Here is a 20,782-nt window from a genome sequence, read left to right on the forward strand (position 1 = left end):
TCGCTATTCATTGTGCCTTCTCTGGGGAGTCACAGCCAGTTTATCAGCTACCAGGAGCATGCTTTGTGGGCTGAAAAGCAATTTCCTTTTCTCCTCTTATTGCAGGAGCCTAAAAGGGGTTTGATTTATGCCATCAGTTTTAGATTTAAAAATCTTCAGCTTCACCTTGGTACATTTCCTGGAGATCGGCAATGCTTAGTATAGTAAGCATTTAGTAATGCTTAACAGATGAGTAATTCTGTTATGGCATATGATCATCTTCTATAAACCAGGCCTGGATTTTTCCTACCATGTTAGTTATAGCCACTGTCAAATGGTGCTGTTCCTCTTTTCCTCCTTCACTTACCGAGCTTATGTCCCCAGGAGAGTTCACAGCAGCGAACATGGCAACACTCTGCCGCTGCTTCTGATCAGCTGCACTTCTGGTATACTTTTGTGCAGCACTCCTACTTTGTTGCTGTAATGGCCCTTAAAAAACATAAGCATTTGCCAACATGCTCAAGTACACGAGAACACAATGGCACTATTGGAGAAATGCTGGCTTTTTAATGAAAAACTCTGCTGTTTGCCAGGGGAAGTGGCATTCATCACTGCATGGACAACTGAGACTCAACAGGCCGCACGCTCCATTACCGGGTTGCTGCTGGGCCCACCACAAGTACACTGCAGAGGCGGTTTCTCTGGGCAGGTCTACGTGTTTGCCCGGGTACGGGTGCCCCTGCCTGCTCCTGGCACAGTGCCTCCAGCTACCAGTTTCCGTGTTGTTACGACCGGTGGAGCCCTGGCTGCCTGCAGAGCTGGTCAGGCCTGGCTTCTGCCCACGTGTGAGTCCTCCCACAGGACTTCTCTGGCTGGTAGCACTGGTGGCACCACCATGGGGTAGGGGGCACATGGGAGCGAGCAGGCAGAGGGCACCATGAATGATTTCACCCTCCCTGATGGAGGTCTCTCTGCTGGTGAGTGGTGAGAAGGAGCAAGATGGACTGAAATGTGCTGCCATGGTCCACCCTGAGGGGCCATGCGAGCCCACAATGGGGCATGTTCACCAATGGGGCAGGAGCATGCAACTATGCATCAAGCCCAGCACTCACTCATTCCTTTTCTCCTTGCTAGCGATGCTTATTTTTGTGACACTTAAGAGAACAACCTAGGATGAGACACTCGAGAGAGGCTTTGAAGCAGCCAATGCTTCTGTTGACTTTTCATTTTGTTTCCCAAGGAACCAACTATTTTGGGTGCGGGTTTCTCTGAGCCAGGCTGTGTATTGACTCGCAGTCCCACACTGGAGCTGGGTGAGTCCCTCAGCGCTCACAGCAGCAGGGAGGTTTTGTCATCCGATGGAGTCTGGTCTTCCCATGATGTCCTCCAGCACCACAAGGCTGGACCCAACGGCTCGAGGTCAGGAAGGAGGTTAAACACCTCCCTAGACTGGGGCCCAAAAGCCAGCAGGAGGTCTGGCACGAGGCAGCCGGGGTGGCACATGCCTGTGTCCCAACGTTGTTCTGGTGCTCACGTCCCTGCACGAGATGGTGGTGACGGCTGCGTGCCCCTCACACGGCACTAGGAGGTGACAGCCATGACCAGGAGCATTTGCTGTCAGCCATGCTTGGCCGCATGCCTGCTGGCACTTCTCTGGGATGACGGCTCTGCTTCAGTCACTCATGGTTTATCACCTCGGAGGATCCCTTGCCTCCTGGGATTAACTTTTGGATATGGCAGCTGTGTGCCCTGTGAGCAATGTCCCTTCTAGGAAAGCACGTTAAACCTGGACTCAGTCTGTCAGCTGGATTTCAGGGTGAAATCTGATGTGTCAGTTGTATCTGCCCAGTGTAAGAAAAAGAATAAAAAGACAAATCCTACCTGCTGTGGCCATCTGCTGAGGTCAGGAGGACTTCTCCTTACACAAGGTCTTGTGGCAGGGGCAGGGAGGTGCTGGGAGCCAGCCCTCGGCTTTGGAGTTCATTCCCTCCTCTCCCACCGCCTTTACTTTTGTCACCCTGCTTGTCATCCCCTCCATGCTTGCGTACACGTGTCCCTCTCCGCCCTGTTTGCTTTTCCCTCTGCCTTTAGCAGGAGCTGCGGGGGCTGAGTCACCAGAGCCCTGAGCTGCCACCGAGGCAGGGAATCTGACAGCCCGTGGCACAGAGCCTGGTCTGGGGCTGAACTGGAAAAAAAAGCATAGTCCTCAAACTCACAGCTCAGCCAGACTCAGGACTTCACTTCTAGTCTGGCTTTCTTCAGACGGCTGCCTGTGCTCTCACGTGCTTCTCTGATGTGACTTTCGCTTTGGGATGCTAGCTCCCGTCACTTTTTGTGCAGACTTCTGTGGGACGCAAAGACCTGGTGCTTTGTGAGAAAACCCTTGTGTGTCGCAAGGAGAAAACCCCGTGCTCTGCCCCCTGAAGGTGCACGCCGACCCGCACCGCTCTGCTGGGGCTCCTGTGCTGCACCCTGCTCGCAGCGCGAGGTCGGCTCGCTCAGGCAGCAACCCCCGACATTTATGTGGTAAATAATCCAGAGCTTGCTACAAGTTAGTCGGGCTCCTCTCGTAGGAAGCCCGCATCGTTCTACAGGTGGTAGCCCGAAGTCGTTTCTCAAATTTTGCTAAGTCAGGGCCGGCAGTGGAGAAGAAGAATATTGAATTATGGAGACTCATTTTGCATGCAGACATCTGACCCGATGGCACAGAGAGCCCAGCATGAGGCGAGTGAAATTCCATCAGAAGGGTTGATTTCCCAGGTCCATACGTGGACGGTTTGTTAATTCTTTTTCTCAGAAGTCTTTATTATGGAGAACAGGGGTGTGTGCTGATCGCACGCTGTTTCTTGGAACTTGATGGGAGGCACCGCACCGGGAGGTAGCTCGGGATGGGAATCTGAACAAAAGGTGTTGCTTAAGCATTTTGAAGAATAATCGAGCACTTGTTATGCAGCCTGCTTAATAACCTGAAAGAAGGATCCTTATCAGGAGGCTCCACATGTTCTAGTTATTCAACTGCTTTCTTATTTAAATAAAGCCTAGCAAAAGTGCCCATGAAAATAAAATTACCTCACAGAAGACAGTATCACTGGGGTCTGCCTGCTCAGCTCATTGAAAGTTACCAATTTTCCTGTTAGTATGCCTTCCTATCCTTTTTTACAGGGCTGTTGGGTGCCCCTCAGGATCTCGAGGGCAGAGACTGGGCTGCATACACCCAGTGCTGTTCCTGCCGAGGTACCACCACGACGAATGGGGCCATCAGCTCGTCCCTGCCAGCCGCAGCTGAGCGGGAGCACTTGGAGCTCACGGGGCTGTGCTGTGTGAGCCGGGAAGCATCACGCTCCTGACGAAGAAGGTATTGCTAAAAATCAAAATGAATGTCAGCGGAGCGTAAGAAGCTCTGTGTGGCTGCTTCCTAGGGAACGGTGCTCAGCGTGCGTGCGTGAAGAAACCGCTCTGGTTTGTGAGGATAACTTAATGGCTCCCTTAAAAATAAGCCAAAGCTCAGTGGCTTGCACTTGCCGAATGGCCAACAGCAGGGATCCTTACCACGGGACCCCCCAGAAAAAAACAAAAGAACATTGTTTGTCAGGAAATAGCCCTGAAAATACACCCTGCAGGAGAAGCACTGCTGATGGCACATCTCCCAGCTGAGGCTTTCCCCTGCCCCGAGCCCACTGGTGGCCGTGCCCTGCGGCAGCAGCCCCTGGGGCAGGTACGTGTGGTGGGTGGGCACACGCTGCTCGGGCAGGGTGACGGCAGCGCACACTGAGAGCAATAGGCAGCCAGCAGGCGGGCACAGCCTCTGGGTGCTCTGGAAGGCGCTCCTAGGAGGCTCCTGGGCATCCTGAATGAGCCTGCTGCTAGTGCAGAAGAGCTCTGGGCAGCATCCGTGAGGCTGGTGCCTGCTCTGCACACCCCAGGAGGACGTAACGCTGGCCATGGCAAGGTGTGCTGGATACTGCGCCCCCCCGGCCACTCTAGGTCTATGTGCCTGTCCCTCTTCTGGGCAGATGGCTGGTCAAGGACTTGGCTCATTCTGTCTTCCGTGCCCTTCTCTGCTCCTCTCTTCTTTTTCCTGTCTCATGGCGCTGATTTTGAAGTGGATAGCGCAAAGTAGCACTCGAGGCAGAGAAAAAAGGACCCCGTAACCCAGAATGCTTCCTACACCCACAAAAAGCCTTCACTTTTTATTGCCCCAAATTCATAAAGACTGCTTTTCAAAGGGAGGTAGTAAAAGTACCACGCTTCAGCAGGTTCCAATTAGAGACGGCCTAATCCAAAGCGCATTGAAGTCAATAAGAGACTTTTTGTCTCCTTGCTTCTGGGGCCTGGATCCGACATCCATGTCAGAAATGGCATCTGCAGCATGTGCAGACATTTTAATGCAGTCACTGCTGCAGAAGTGCCAGGAGCCTTCCCGCGCCATCAGCCCCTTCAGTAACCGCTCCGCTACACTGATCGTTCAGCCCTCCCTGACAGCTTCAAGGGGAAATTACCAATTCATCTGTCTCACAACTAAAATGCCAGCTTCAAAAGTGAATTCTGCTAAAATACATACTTTTTTAATCTGGAAAGACGTTTTGAAGGATTATTTCCGTTTCCAGCAACCGTGCCTCTTTTTCAGAAAAATATTGTATTCAGGCCAAAAAAAAAAAAAAAAGCCAAATCACTGGGTTTATTTTTAGGTCTATTTATCAAGTGATAGAAAGGCACCTTGAAAGTAAAAATTATTTTCGTTTAGTGAAATTTGGACACTCATTGTAAATTCACAGAAAGAAAAATCATTGTAAATATGCAAACCTTTTAGGAACTGCCTTTTCAGCTCTACTTCTGCTGTGTGTTGAGATTAGTCTGTGGTTATTGAGAATATGGAAGCTTATAAATAGATTAGCTCTCAGAGATTGTTTTTGTTTCCATTAAGAAACAAAATTGGCAGCATGACTGTATTTAGATCAGATCAGTGTGCCTTTTATATTCTTTGAATATAATATGACTTTGTTTATTTTTCCAGCCTTTAGCAAAATGTTTTATTCCATAGATCGATGGCTGCTGTAGCATATGACTCAAGATGGAAACTCCCCCCGCATGATCTGGGAGCAGCAGCTCGAAGACGACTGCATTTCAGTTTTCCTCTACACTCCGGGCACTGTTCGGAGCAGCATGAAGCCTCATTGACCCGCCTGCGCCCCGAGGAGGTCCCTCCTTTGTGATAGCCCGTGTTGCTCGGTGCAGGTGGGAAGTAGTGCTCTTAGTCCTTTCCTATTGCTGTGCTAAAAGTCCACCTGTACTCGCAGGGTACAAAACAGCTTTTATAAAGCCTGCTTACCACTGAAGAGAATTTAAGTGGGATCTCAACCTCTCCTTTACAGACCAAGGAAGAAAACCAATGGCTGCTTTTTCCAAGGACTAGAAGTCAAGCCATCCATTTCTGTAGAAGGTCCATCAGGGGCCACTTTGCTTTCCTCTCTCAGGCCACCTAAACGCTGCCACAAACCAGAATATAGCGGTCACACAATTTTCACTCGAAAGGCTTTTTCAGCTTCAGCTAAGAAACCCCAGTGCATCAGAAAACACTTGTTGCTGGCCATACCCTGCCCCTTGCTGAGCCCCCATCCCAACCTGTGGTCAAGGTGGCCACAGGCCCCCCTGCCCACCACGAGCAGTGGCCGAGGCAGGGCTGGGGTCCGACACCAGAGCTGCCACCAGGTGTGGTGGGCAGGGAGCCCCATGTCCTCACCCCAATGTACAGCAAAGGGAGGGACGGGCGCTCGCTCACGGGACTGCCTCCATCCTGAACAATGAGAGCTGGAGTCACTGGCTTGCCTTGTGAGTGACATTTAAACGAATAACATTTGCTCCCAAATTAGCCAGAGAAGAACAAGCCTTTTAAGATCTTTTGGCTGGCTTAAGAGAGAACGAGAGGCTTTGCTATACATCTGAAGAATTAAATTGTCTTAATTGCATCCTTGTGTAAAATAAAGCGTTACATACAGAAGAAAAACATCTTTAAATGGATGGAAAAATACACTGGATTAAAGGAATACTACTGTCAAATTAAATGTGTCCCTGTATTTGTGTGGTGTAAAAACAAGCTTCAGTAAAACTGAAGAGTCTAATAGGAACATTTCCATGAATTTAAAAATAACAGCAATGGAAACTGTCTCATAAAATAAGTAAACCTCTCCCTTCAATATTTGCAGCTCAAGTATTTCAGCATTAATTTAGGGCCTGGGAATGTGAAAGTAACTATAAATTATGAATTCAGCGCTTTGTTCTACAATACGAGAGACCAGGTTTTAAATTCCTTGTCTAGTCCCGGCTCTTGTCGTTTCAGAACCACTGCTGGGATGCAGAATTTAGCCCATTTAAAGATCAGTTTAAAGACTATGGAGAAATTACCTGTTATGATAGTGACCCATCAAGCTTCCAGTGGTCCATATTAGATACCTGGAAGGATACCTTACTTGTTAGGAAGGCTTCTTTGGCATAAGATTTCATACCTACTCCAAACTATTTTCTTAAAAATGCTCTATATGGGCTAGTTATGGGTAATCTGACATTGGTCTTGCAAAAGAAGAAAGTAAAATCCAAAGTTAATCCAAAGAAGAAAGTACCAGGGCCTGTGAGCACACCCACTATTACACTGCTTTACTGCCGGGACTGGTCCTATTCCCGAGCACTGTGCTCAGGCTGGTTTAACCGGGGATGGCTCTCTTGGCCACCCCTTTGTGTTCAGACCAGGGCCGTGCTGGCTCAGAACACGATAAGGTATTTGCTTTTACGTGATGGGGAGCTTTCTCCTGTAAGTCAGGCTTTTAGTAGTTTCTCCTGCTCCCCATTTCCAGCTTTTGTTCCTCCAAGCTTCTGCCTCTGACACTGCTTTGCCCCTCTTCCCTAACGTGCCAGTCACACTACTGCTTAAGTCCCAGCAGAACAGGCTCAGAGTTCTCACATCCCCTGCTCCGAGCCTTGTCTACATGAATTTGTGAGATGTCTCTACACCTGCTCTAGGACGGTTTTCAACAAAAAGTATATGCTGGCATTAAAGCATCATGAAATAGCAAAATAAATAAATAACAAGGCCTAAATTGTTTATTGGTTATTTTGGACTTCCTGATAGACTTAAACTCTGTAAGTAGCTGTAATAGGATATAATTAGTTAAGATCTGAGTGAGGTATAACAGGATCATGATTTACTGAAGGTCAGATCTGTATACAGAAGACTAAAATACCATCAGATTGCTTCAGGACCTGCAGGAGAACTGATCCTGCCAGGATATGTTCTCTGTTTCCATGCTTCTGAAATACACGGCAGGTAGGATGTCCTTAAAATTTCTTTGTCTTTCCTAATTTCCCATCTTCAGGAAAACTCTTCAAAAATCTGCGTAGAAGAAGAATTTTTAGAAAAAGGCAAAAAGGCTCATTCTTTCTCTAGTATAGAATTCTGACAAGGCTGTTAATCTGTTAAATTATATGGGCCAGATCCTATAAGATGGGAATTTATCTGGCAATGACTCTGTATAGATTAAATGGTCTACCAGAACTTGCTCATAAATAGACCTGGAAACCGTGCATCCAAACTTTGTTCCTAATTTAAGGTACAGTAAAGTGTCCAGAAAGAATTTAAATTCACTCAGCCTCTTATCATCAGGTCTCAGAGAGCAGCTGGCCACTCCTGGATATATACCATACTGCAAAGACCCCTTGGACATCAGCTTATCTTCCAGTTTATTAGCTGAGATAAACATAGACAACCTAGAAGTCATCTCATTTCATAGGCACCTTCTTGCTTTGTTTACCATCCCCTGCCCATCCTGTGATCATTTTTCTGCTGCATATCTTTCCAGAGAGTTCCCCACCCATGCTATGCTTAGAGACAGCATACAAGCACAGTGCCCGTCTCCTTGGAGAAACCTACATCCATTAAATAATAATGGGAAAAAACCTCACAGGCATGCCATGTTCCCGTTACTTCCGCTTGGGGCCAGTTTCAAAGGTAGACTAAGGTGGCAGCCATCTACCCTAGCAAGAAACTGTATGTGCTAAAACTTCAACAAATGTGAAATGGGCCACCTGCAATAACTGTTATAAAATTGTTAAATTAGTAACAGTGATTATTCTCATTTCTTACTGGGATATCAGGGAACTAGCACGGAACAACAGTAAAAAAGGCTTCTATACAGTCCAGAATATAGGTTAAACCAAGTGTTGTGCCCGCAATGAAACCAGAAACCTTGCTGAACTCACTGCAGGGCCTCCTGCTTGCAAGGACTTTAAGTGTCACCTTATATCCCCATTGGAACAGTACAAAAGCGAACAGGAAAGAGTGATCCATTTTTTAATGCCTGCTAAAAATTAATCTGGCATGAAAGGAATTATAAATCACAAGATGCTACAGAAAACTGGAATGTATAAGCTTAATAAAATCACAGTTCTCAATCCCAGTTCTTCCAGTTTGATGCACCAGATCTTCAATACATCTCCGTGAATCCTCTTTATTTAATTTAGCAAAGTGTGTGAAAGCTCCCAATCAATAGCAAGGCTTCACTCGAGCATGTACTGTATCACAGAAGGATCCACTTCTTCTGCCATCAGACCGGCTTGCAGACTTTGGATTGTTGCTTTTTTCCCAAAACGCTGTCTCCACAGGACAAATGCTGCTACAATCTGTGACTGCACATTGTGAGGGTGATTGACTTTACATCGATAGATGTCAGTATGGGACAAACCCAGGCACAGAACAATATGCTCCCATTCAGGTCCCAGTCTCTTTGCAAGCTTGTTCATCTGCTGATCTGTTGGTGAGCTCTTCAAAATACATGGTGCAATTTCAGTTATGTCTGTAAAAAAAAAAGAAAAATATGCATACACATGTCTCTAGGCAATGCTGCAAATACTAATGTAAAACCTTGACAAAGGAGAGAATAAGCAAAGCTGAGGTGAAAGAATTAATTAACTAGAGAAACAGAATGCACACTCAACCAGAAAAATGAATTACATAATCAACCAGAAGATTAATTAGAGGAAAACTAATGCTCAATGGACCTTATTAGAGAGCCTGGAGCTTCTGAATGTCAATAATCCAGATATCAGAATTCTACTCTGAAGCCAAGACTTTCAAAAGTAATTATAGATTTTGGGGTAGTGAACAAGAAAGGTTTAAAAGGAACGTGCTTCCAGCAGTCAGCACCTTCTGAAAATCAGTCTGGTTGTACGAGTATGAAACAGTGACAAATGACAAATACAGGACCAGCAATACCTTATTGCTCCTGTCGTGTGACTCTCTGTTTATACACTTCACAGATAATTGATTCCTTAGTTACCAGGTATTGCCCCATTTTTTTGCTGATGGCTGTTCACAAGAAATTTTTCTGTCTCCTAAGATGCTACTTACCAATATATTCCCCTTTGTGCCCTCTCATATATGGCAAATCCATCTTTGTTTTTTTTCTTCTTTTATTTGAATAAACTGATAAGTATGGTCCAGGTGAACCCATATGAACAAGCCATCAACACCGTTTCCCAAAATAAGGCATAAATGTAGCTGTAATTATCATCAGTAAAAAAATCTCTTAGGTACCGAGCCAAGTATTTCTTAAAAATACAAGTGATCTCTTTGCTATGGCAATCTGGTCATTTCAAAAACAACAAACAGACAAACCAAATTAATTTAAAAAGTGTTAATAGCAGAGTGAGATGACAGTGCTATTCAGAAATACGCTGCAAGGGTTCCATCCCACCCAACTATAGATAGCCCCTCCTGAACTCATCATGCTATGATTAATTATTGCTAAGAAGAGAAACAGGCTCTGCTAGGAGACAATCCATTTCATCAGAAAGAAGATGTCTAAAATAGACCAGATGAATTGCTCCTCTAAAAATGCACATTTCTCTCCGTTGACTATAAAAGGATCGCTGGGTATAAGCTCAGATGTTGACGTCGATGCTGTAAACACCCAGCGCTGGTGAAATGGTTCTCTGCCTGCAAACTCAAACCACAGACCAGCTGCTTTAAAAAGGTGCATTTAGAAAAGCAGCGTATCTGTAAAACATTTTCAGTCTCCGATACCTTTTGAGATCACAAGCTGAAATGAACGGTCAATGCTGGCTGCAATTGCTACTCTGCTTTTGTCACTGAAGCTGCTGCGTCAAAACAGAGCAAAAATATCCTCAGGAAAATGCTAATTATAGCCTGCCAATCCGAAGCAGCAGCCTCCCTCCAGAAGAGCTGCTTTGCAAAATCTAATTTATAGCTCCCATACCATGCTCACAGTCTCTGCCACAGCAGAGCAGCAACACCTGAAAGTACCACTCCTTTATTTCCTCAAAAACAAAACGATTTTGCATAGAATACCCAGCGCCTGTGAACATTTGTACTGCTTGAGCCCAATCATGCATGAGTGCTGCACAGAGATGCTGTGAGTAAAGGCAAAATTGCTTTCTGAAGAGTATCTAGGTGTCATGGTTTTGGCTGGGATAGAGTTATTTTTCTTCCTAGAGGCTCACGCAGTGCTGTGTTTGGGATTTTTGATGAGAACAGTGGTGATAACACACGGATGGTTTCAGTTGTTGCAGAGCAGTGCTCGCACAGGGCCAAGGCCGTTCCTGCTCCTCGCGCTGCCCTGCCAGCGAGGGGCTGGGGGTGCACCAGGAGCTGGGAGGGGACACAGCCAGGACAGCTGGCCCAGGCTGACCAGAGGGATGTCCCACACCGTGTGGCGTCATGCTCAGCAATAAAGCTGGGGTAAAGAAGGAGGAAGGGGCGACGCTGGGAGTGATGGCGTTTGTCTTCCCAAGGAACCGCTCTGCGTGACGAGCCCTGCTTTCCTGGAAGTGGCTGAGCACCTGCCTGCCGATGGGAAGCAGCGAATGGGTTCCTTGGTTTGCTTTGCTTCTGCACGGCTTCTGCTTTACCCACTGAACTGTCCTTATCTCAGCCCGTGAGTTCTCGCACTTTTAGCTTGCTGATTCTCTCCCTCATCCCACCAGGGCACAGTGAGCGAGCAGCTGTGTGCGGCTGAGCTGCCCGCCGGGACTAACCCCGGCCACTTTGATCTTTGTCTCCGGATTGCCAGAGGAACTGGGGCAGCGGCTGGTTTGGGAGCAGGGCACAGGACGCACCGCTTTCCCCACAGGTCACCGAGACAGCCCAGGCTGTCCCAGCTACGACAGCAAAGGCTGAGCATCGAGGCCACCTTTTGGCCTCAATGGATCGTGAGACAAGAGGGTGCGTGCCGGGATGGCGGCCCCAGGCCACGTCACAGAGCTCAGGAACACCCGATCTCCTCAGGCCTTATCCGCGGGCACTGGAACAGGTACGTCTGTGAAGACAAGGCCCCGTGGCCTACAGCTGCCCGTGCTGCTGGCGGTGTCAACACTGGCAAAGGAGGCAGGACCTAGGTGACCCTGTCAGCCCTAACACTGCTCTCCGAAGAAGGCTGAGCAGGACTGGTGGGGCTGTCCTGCATTACACGTGATGCCAGTCCCACAGGAGCACCAGGACATCCGAGTGCCTTTCATGAATGCAAATATGAACACAAGTGTTGGAGAACAAGTAAAATTTACAATAAAAATAGCTACACCGTGCCAACAATCTGCTCATACTAAACCCCTGGGTTGTCCCATGGTCAGCTACTAGGCAGAAGCCCTGTGCCCCAAGGAGTATGACCTGCCAGCCTGAGCCTTTTGCTCGCACACTGGCATTTTTACATCCAGCAGAATTATTTTATGGTACTGAAATATGATCAAGCAGGGAGGCCTAACAACAATACATGTCAGCTTGTCCATCCAGCCTTTGATATCAGGCAGATTTTTTTACTACAACAAGTATCTTGCCTTCAGCCTGTTATCAGCCCTTTAATAAGAATAAGAATAAAAACCATCCAGGAAATCTTTTCATCTTGAGCTAGCATCTGATTCTAATACGGATGCAGAAAATTCTGGGACAGAAGCCAAATGTTAAATTTAATACAAAGGCCTGTTATTTTAGGCCCATTTTATTTTCTGTGATAGCTCTTTTTCAGCTCCCATACAAAGTCACTGAGATAAACTCCAGACAAGTATTACATGACAGGTAACATTATTTAGAGGCATACTGAAATATTTAGTGAGACCATTTCGTTATGGCAAATGCAAAATCATATAAAGGTTTGGATATGATCTAGGACTAATAACACTTAATTTAATAAACACAAGGGCATTTCAGGTAAAAGGGAAATACATTTTCAGTCCTCAGCACCCAAGCTGCTTTGGACACACTGCAAAAACATTAAAGACGGCTTTGTAAAGTTATTTTTACTATAGACCCTCACTTATAATCTGCATTGGTCAGGAACAGGCTGAGGGAGGCAGCAAGATTATAGAAAAAGTTTCAATTATGCAGATCCTCTGACTGCATTTGAGAACTACTTTTAGGAAACCGAGACCTCAATTTGCATAAATCCGAAGCTCTTCTAGCTTTAGGTGGATCCCCTGTGAAGATGTACATGACAACATAGACGCGGGCTTAGGGTCAGAGAATTTGTTCCACACTGTTGGAAGAAGTGGGGCCTGGGGAGAGGAGAACTAAATGGCATCCAGGGTGTCACTGGGCTGCCTGTTTCTTATCAGGCTTGCCGCAGTGCTCTGAAGAGTATCTTACACAGGGACCTGGCAGGTGATGAAGGGTTTCCCTGGGAAGATCATTCGCAGCGTTTCTACCTCTGGTGAGCACACCAAGTGAAAGACCACAACAGCTGTGGACATGGTCTGTGCTGTGAAGTGCCACGGCTGCGTGCTGTGGAGAGAGGGAGCCCAGCCTGCTGCTGCTCACACCAAAACCACCAAGCGCCTGAGAAACGGCGAGCTGACAGCTCTTTGCTGGGGAGCGAGCTGACCTGGGTCTGCCTGCCAGATTGCTGGAGCAACACTGGAACCATGAAAAACACCTTTCTCAGGGCTGGAAGCAGGGGGGATGTTATTCACCCTGGTTTTGGAGTAGGAACAGACCCAGAGGAAGAACTGCGGCTCCTTCTGTTCGAAGTCGCAGCACAAAAGAACAGGTTTCTCCCCTTCTCCACCTGCTCCTTGCCGCCAGCTCTAGCTGTTCAAGGAAGCTCATCCACCCTAAACCTTTATCCCATCTGTCCCAGCTGAAAAAAACTACTTCTGGCTTGTGTGTACGTGTGCTTCCAGACCGCTGCACGGACTGGGAGATACAGCCATGCTGGTGAGCGTGGACAGGAAACAGACCTGGATATAAATAGAAATTATCACAGATATGGACCAGACAAAACAGAGTAACCCAGATACCAAAGATATGGCTGGGGCAAAGGCATCTGGTTGCCACTTCTGCATTTCTTTTCCTTCAGGACATTTCCAGCTTCCAGCATGAGACTACAAGATGTTGTAACAATCAGGGGGGTGGAAAAGGAACTCACTCCAGCTTGCCCCACTTTGGCAGAAGTGGGAAGATGTAACATAAAGTCCAGTGAAAATGGGCTTTGAATCACTTAAAAACTTTTTTTTCACTTTTTTTTTTTCTTTTCTTGTCACCATCTAGGTGACAAGAAAAGCTGAGATCATCTCAGTTGATGGCTGTCTTGAGCCACTGGGAAATCTTTATCGTCATCAAGGAACTGACTTGCTCTCTATATCGACGGAACTCAGTAGGGATCAAATAAGCTTGGCTCCAGCATAGGGCACAGCAGCAAAAAGCATCAAGGCATTTTTGGGTGATCTGCAAAGTACCCAACTGATTCCTCAGAACCGCCAGCAGCCCAAAATGACTTACGGTTTTGTACAAAGCACTCTCCTTTATGGCAGTATGGCTTCTCTGTGTGTGGCAAAAAGCATCTGTAAGAGTTTCAGAGATCTTCCTCCCTTACGCAGTCAATTCATTTTTACATGATGTAATGATGTAACGAAAGGAAAAAAAAAAAAAAAAGACTTTCTGGCTTTTGCCATCTGCTATGTAAAAGGTACTTTGATGGAAATAATGTACCTGAATCCAAAATGATGAAAAAGTCCCAATCAGCTACCACCTAATCCTGTGAGGACAACTCCATAGCAGTTCAGGATACCATTAGGGAGCCAGGGATAACACGGCCCACTTGTTATCTAATAACTGCTGGTAAATCTGCCCCTTGGGAAAGGATGTTCTGGGGACTGGTTTCTTCTCCCAGCACCGCCTCTGTATTTTATCTATTAAAATGACCACGTACACACTCACTGGATAAGAAGGAAGAAGGAGCCCTGATCTCTCTGAGCTGTACTTCCTAATGCCGAGATGCACAGACATGCTCCACTTCATTTCCTTTCTCCAGATAAATCATTCCAGCAAAAAATAGAAAGATTTCCCTGGGAAGGGTCAAGAACACTCCTTAGCCTCCAGAAGAGAGAGAGAAGTGGAGAGAGAGAAAACTCTCCTGCGAAGAAAGAGGTATGCTGAGACACAGCAAAATTGAATGCAAGAGTCCTTGGCTGAAACAATGCTAGGCAAACGCTCCAATTATTGTATTATCACATTGCAAATAGGCAGGTGATTCTGGACTTCAAATCTTGCACAGCTGGGAATGAGACTGCAGAAAGGAGTAGTTTCTTAGGTATGCACCTGGCCTCAGCATCTCCTGTTGGTCGGTGTGTGGAGTCCTTCAGTGATCTGGACTCAAGTCCCTAACATTTTTCACTTGATCCCCTAACCAGAACCGGCTCATAATATCTAAACAGTTCAAAGCAAGCATTTCAGAGTCTTCTTTAATCAACTTTCCTGGCATCTGGAGTACACTTCTTCCCTGAGAAGTGCTAAAGTTAGAGCAAGCAGTCCCACAAGCAACAACCCAAGAAGCCTTGTTCACCCCAGGTGTGAGTCCTACAGCTGACTGACTCCTGCTTCAGCCACTTTCCTCACGGGGCCTCTCCAGCTGCCTACTAATTCTCAAGAACTTCATGAAATCAATTCTCTCCACAACAGCATCTAGGCAGGCTTCCTGAAGTTGGCCAACAGATTTAGAATCTCCTAGGGGTAGACACATACACACAATGGCCCTCAGAAGAGGAGAGCACTGTAAGCAATACAGTAGGAAACCGCACCAAAGATGTTGGGAGCTCCCAGCAACAACACTCCACACAACAATCATCAGTGATGCGCCAGCAGCCAGTCACATTTGGAGCTCTTCAGCTAAAGGAAAACACATATAATGAAGAATTTGTGCCAGCCTCTGCTCCCCTCCAGCCCCTTCCGAGTGCAGCACACTTACTCAACTAGTATGAACCACGGACACAGTGCTGGATCCTGAACGGGCATGACCGTGGTTGCCAGACTGTGTGCTGTGTATTTTGGCAGGTGTGTTATGTTCCAGAAATCGTTTAATGACTAAATGTCATAATAGCAAACAACTTGCGTATAACCGTGTAGATTCGCTTTAAAGTGTAATCCCCTTGGCCCGAGCACAACAGCCAAACTGGGTCTGTCATGAAGCAGAACAGCACTGGGAGGATCAGGTTGGGACAAGCTTTCAAGAGCACTGAGGTGGGGTTGCAGAACCTGAATTGGAAGGTGAGTGTGTAGCGCCCCTGGTAAAGGAGGGAGCTGAGACTTCAGAGAGCCGCAGCCCCTCACGAGCTGCCAGAGACCCTGGATAAAAGGGAAAGAGATTACGAGCCTTGAGGGCTCCCAGTGGGTGCTGAAGTCAAAGGCCAGAAGGTGAAGGTGGTGATGGTGAGAAGGGTGGAAAAAACAGGTTAACTGCTGGATAACTGCAGGGGGTGGGTTGGCTGGATTTGCTACAAAAGGGGATGGGTGGTGACAGTGGGCCTCCTTTTGTGCGCTGCTCTTCTGCTTTCTTCTTCAGCTGTTCCCTCCCAGCCCTGTTCTAACAGGCGGAACGCAGGCAAATGCCTGCCCTCCTCACACAGCACATCCAAATTCACCAGCACTAAGCCAACCTGCGGCAATGGATGGCTGGAGTGCCAAATGGGAAACTATCATGCTAGATATACAGCATTTGGCAGCACTGCATGGGGACTGCAGTGCTTATTCTGTCCTGTGCAAATTAAAAATGGTAATGAAGCACCATAAGGTTATTTCCTTGTTGTGAACTTCAGAAGGTCTGATTCAGGACCCATTTAACATGAGAAACTAGCTCAAATCACTGATCAGTAAAAATAGTAGAACAGACTATCCAGAAACCAACCCCTGCTGTATAATTTGGGTGTTGTTTTTCTTCTTGTTGCTGCTAATTAAACACCAGACTGATTCAAAGGCAGGGAAGAGAACACTGGTGTTTTGTAACAGCTCCAAATAATCATGCTCCAGGGAACATGGAAAAATATTTCTCTTCCATATATCACTGTAGAGCTATTTTTTCTATAACTCTGTGAACAACATGGATCATGCAACCCATCCAAAGTATATTGAAAACCACTATGGTCCACCTCCTGGTGTCACTGGGGATCAAAAAGTGTTTTACCAGGGAGCAAGAAAAGCGGAACCATATCCTGTAAAACCTGAACACTGACAGCTGACCCCATTATAGACATCTTTCTGTACATAGGGCTAATACTCTCAGATTAAAATAATTTACAGAAAAAGATTAAAAATGACTTAGAGAAGATGTACAGCCTTCTGCTTTTAGCATGTGTGCAGCTGTTTCTCTGTCAAGTTCGCAGACTGTGGTCATTGTTCCACTTCTTTGTGCTTGTTGCCTCCTCTGTAGGTTTTTGCTCACTACCAAAGAGACAGCCATGCCTACCTCTTTCAACCCATTTGAGTATATCAGAGGACACCATTTAATGATGACTGCCAAGTATACACTGATCTCTGCTTGGGAACTCCCTCTCCTTCCACAAAACTGAATCAACATGGGAAAATCCTAGGGATGGAAAACCTACACCTTTGCAGGAACAACAGGTCCAATTAGCTTCCCAAGAATGCCTGTATAAATCCAGAATATATACTATCTCCTCTAATGCAATCAAAATCAAATCTCGGACAATTAAATACTCAGACTGAACTACAGAACGGAACCTGTACCATAAGCACATTTAAAAAAATAAATAAATAAACCAATCGTAGAATGCTGCACATTTTTTCCACTGACTACACTACAGCAAAACGAAATTGACAGAGAATTTTATGTTGAGTGTATGCCATAGGTATGCTTCACAACTGAAGGATTTTAAAGTTTCTGTAAATTGATAATTTGTGGTCTGATGAATCCACATAGTCATTAATATACAGAATGTGTATGTATAAAATCCAACCTCTGTCAATTAGTGATCATAAAATACACTTAGCATAAGTGAACTTCTATTATGGTAATTTACATTTCCACTTCTCATAATTAAATTATCAAAGACACTAATCAAAATGAAAGTAAATATAAATTATTAAGATTGGCTGTGTTCTTCCACATCGTGCTGTTTTTTTAAACTTGCACTACAAGATAGGAAGTTCTCTGTCTTATTTTAAATAAATTTGAATCTAATACCATGGCAGTCAACATGCAGAAAAAAAAATGTGGCCATGATTTTGCAATAATCAAATCTATGGCAACTTTAAATGGTCTCCCTCAAGTGAAGCAGAATCCACCCATGGTACCAAGTTCAACTCCTTCCTGCCAAAATCCTCCTGGGATTCTGCATTACTGCAGTAATTAAAAGGTACATATATCTTCATTCACTGGCACTCTCTTCTCCTTTGTGCTCTCTAAAGCTCCATGCTTTGTGACGTTAAAGGCATTTTTGGTACCGGGGTATGAAAAGAAGGCAGCATAAAATTTTGTAAATTTACAGGCAATTCAAGAATGCAGATGTTCCTATTTGGCTCGATACCAGCAGCAGCTAGTTCATGTATTCTTTATCACTTGCTAATGACTGCATAGTAGCTGCGGATGTGGCAACAGACTGCTAAAACCTGAAACATAAACATTCAGATTTTGTGACAAAAGTTTTCAGTTGTATTCTCACTAATCAGTTCCAGTAGCTGCCCAGTTTTCTTGAACTTTTCTGTAATGTGTCTTACACGTTTTGTACTTCCACAGATTTCTGCAGTATTACGGATGGCCTTCAGTACCAGCCCATGTTTAATCCATGTTAAACAGATTGACAGGGAATCCCCTAAATAAATCCAAGCTGTCTTAAGTTTTCACCCTTTTCAAGCCATAGGAAGCAACCCCTGTGTTTGAGGAGCTGAAACAGATCCACGTTTCACTTTTCATTTGCTTTTTATTGGGAAGAGCAGGGATGAAGTTTCAGCAGCTAATACTGTGGATTTTATTCTGTGTCCTGCGTGAAAAATGAAAGAATTACAATCCTATCTAGTATTTCTCTGCAGTTGCATACCGTGAAATCAGATAAATGATTCCACAAATAAAATGGTGGCTACAGATGTATACAAGGAAAATAATATCTGTGTAACGAAAACACAAACACAAGAGGTTATAATACCTGCTCTCTTTTTAGGCTGGATTAACTAAGCATTACAGACAAGATTGGACTGAATTATACTGTGTTTTTATACTTCTTTAGTTTTTGCAGGATTTGATACTGCTCTAGTACCTGAAGTGGAAGCAAAATTTGCTTGATATTTCCTATAGATTTCCATATTGTTGTCTGTAAATAAGCCATATGCACCAGCACTGAAGCCACAGCTAATGATTGCATCCTTGCAGTGACACCTTTGGTATAAATTCATGAACAAGCATGGAATGTCACACTAAGGAAAGAAGCAACGTCTAGTTAATGGAAAAGTTCTCAGGAACACCTGAGCTTTTAGGAATCATTTGGAAGAACTGCTTAAATACAAATACTGAGCATTCAGATCGTGGCCAAAGATTTTTCCCAATATGCCTTGAAAAGTTATATGGAAAGAACAGGTGTGCCCATGCTTTTGGAAGCCAGGTGCACCCATTTGCTAGCACAAAGCTACCTGATTGCGTGATAGAGCAGAGACAAGAGTCCCTGGCTTACAAGCCATCTGTCACACCAAGAGTCAACACTAGAAATAATGCTGAAAATCACATTCTAAAGTACGCCAGTGTCGATGTAATTTTGAATGCTCTGCAGTTCTTAGTGAATTCAGTGGAGTTCAATAATACTCATGACACATTCAACCATTAATTACCAGTCTGACCCATACAGAGCCATCATTTCCCTCAATCAAGTCTCTTCTCCGTACTATCACAAATAATAATTAACAATCGGTGGATGGTTGTACGAAGCCATGACGATCATAAAGCGCGTTAATACTCGCAGTAGACTTCTCGTGGTTCCATAGGAAGCAAATGTTTACCCAGGTGGGCAGGGCAGCTCTGACAGAGCAACTCACCCACTCTAAGTGCAAAACAAAGACAACTGGAGCAATTAATGATTATTTTGTCAGCTACGTGACAAACTCATCATGCAACTTTTGTCACGGGGATTGAAATTTAACTTCTTGTGACAGAAACCACTTGAATGCTTATTTTAAATAGCTGGAGCTGTCTTTCAAGGAGCTGAGGCAAGTATTAATGCCGCTGTTCCTTTGCAAGTAAGAACCACGGCAGAATCTACAGGATGTTTATCTGCTGAGCACAATAAGTAAGTATTTTTTTTCCTAGCAACTTTCCTACCAAGAAATCTTTCTAAAGGCTGCAGCATTTCAACAATAAAATCATGCGCTTGGACTTAGCTGTGGATGTTTCTCTCCTGCAACAACAAAACTAACGCTGCCAGCATGAAGGGCTGTTTTGTTATGTAACACAACCAGTCACACATTTTTCCCTTGCAGGACTTAAACCAAGTATGACAACAAGCCATTATACTTAGCCTTGATAAAACTGTTCATTCTGCCTAGAGATTTTTCTTCGAGCTGGCTCTTCTTTTTGCTTTGGCTTCGGTAAGCCAGAAATATCAGAATCAAAGATCTGCACAACAGATGGAACTCGGTTCAGAAGAATGCCTTTGGCTGGTGAAGATCTTTGCCTGGCAGGTGTCAAACCAAAATTAATACTGCACATATTATGCTTTACCAAGTTTCAGATTTTAGCCAAGTGAGACTGCGTTCCTTCCTGACCACAAACATATATTAATAGAACGAGCCATGCAGAGCAAGCTAAAACAGTGCTATCATTATGCTGAATCCTTCACTGCTTGGCATTTTATTTAATCATTTACACCCATGAGAAGCAAGTAAACAAAGTGCTACCAACAGGTTAGCTGCGTGTCTCTCTATAAATGTTTTGCACAGGTGCAAAAGACTTCACAAAGTTCGGTAAGCAACGTGGACTTAGATCCCTCCTGTTTCTTTTTCCCTCCTTTTCTTGTGTCAGGGCCTTTTTCCTTAAAGGCTTATGAACTTTAGTAGAGTTTCTGACATTTCAAAATCCACAGGAAAACTGGTACTAAAATACACTGCTCGGCTACGGCCGGTCGCTATGCCTGGCATGCCAAGCCCCAGTTTCAGCAGCCCAAGTCACAAGGCAGGGTTTTCCATAGGTGCAGGAAGGGGAGCTTCAGGCGTCATCATCTGCTCCTCTGCATTTCCAAAGGAGTGGGAGGTTCAGCATCACAACCGGCCCTCTCTCGTGCCAAGTCACTTGAAGATTTGAGAGAAATTAATCGGGAATCTCATGACTTGTTTGACACAGCTGTACTGCCTAAAAGCAATTTCGGCTGACTGATGGGACAGTAATTTTAAAAGGTCACAGTCAAAGGACTTTTAATGATCTGTAAGGCAAACGTCAGATTATATCTGTGTGTGCATATGTGCATATATATACATATGAACATTTCAAATTTCTTAATAAAAAAGATGAAAGTCTCGTAGGTATCTGCAAGTCAA

General features: G+C 45.2%; 1 protein-coding gene across 2 annotated transcripts in view; it reads right to left on the minus strand.

Annotated features, from left to right (window-relative positions):
• Window positions 1–8,304: 8,304 nt before the first annotated feature.
• The window catches only part of CRADD (CASP2 and RIPK1 domain containing adaptor with death domain), a 76,806-nt gene continuing 64,328 nt past the window's right edge, over window positions 8,305–20,782 (minus strand). For both annotated transcript variants that reach the window (XM_066995067.1, XM_013182621.3), the window contains exon 3: window positions 8,305–8,822. In XM_066995067.1, the coding sequence (XP_066851168.1) occupies window positions 8,527–8,822 (296 nt within the window). In that variant the 3' untranslated portion in view covers window positions 8,305–8,526. The remainder of the gene's footprint in view (window positions 8,823–20,782) is intronic.

This window comes from Anser cygnoides, chromosome 1, assembly GCF_040182565.1.
Source record: "Anser cygnoides isolate HZ-2024a breed goose chromosome 1, Taihu_goose_T2T_genome, whole genome shotgun sequence".
In the NCBI taxonomy this organism is placed as follows: Eukaryota; Metazoa; Chordata; class Aves; order Anseriformes; family Anatidae; genus Anser; species Anser cygnoides.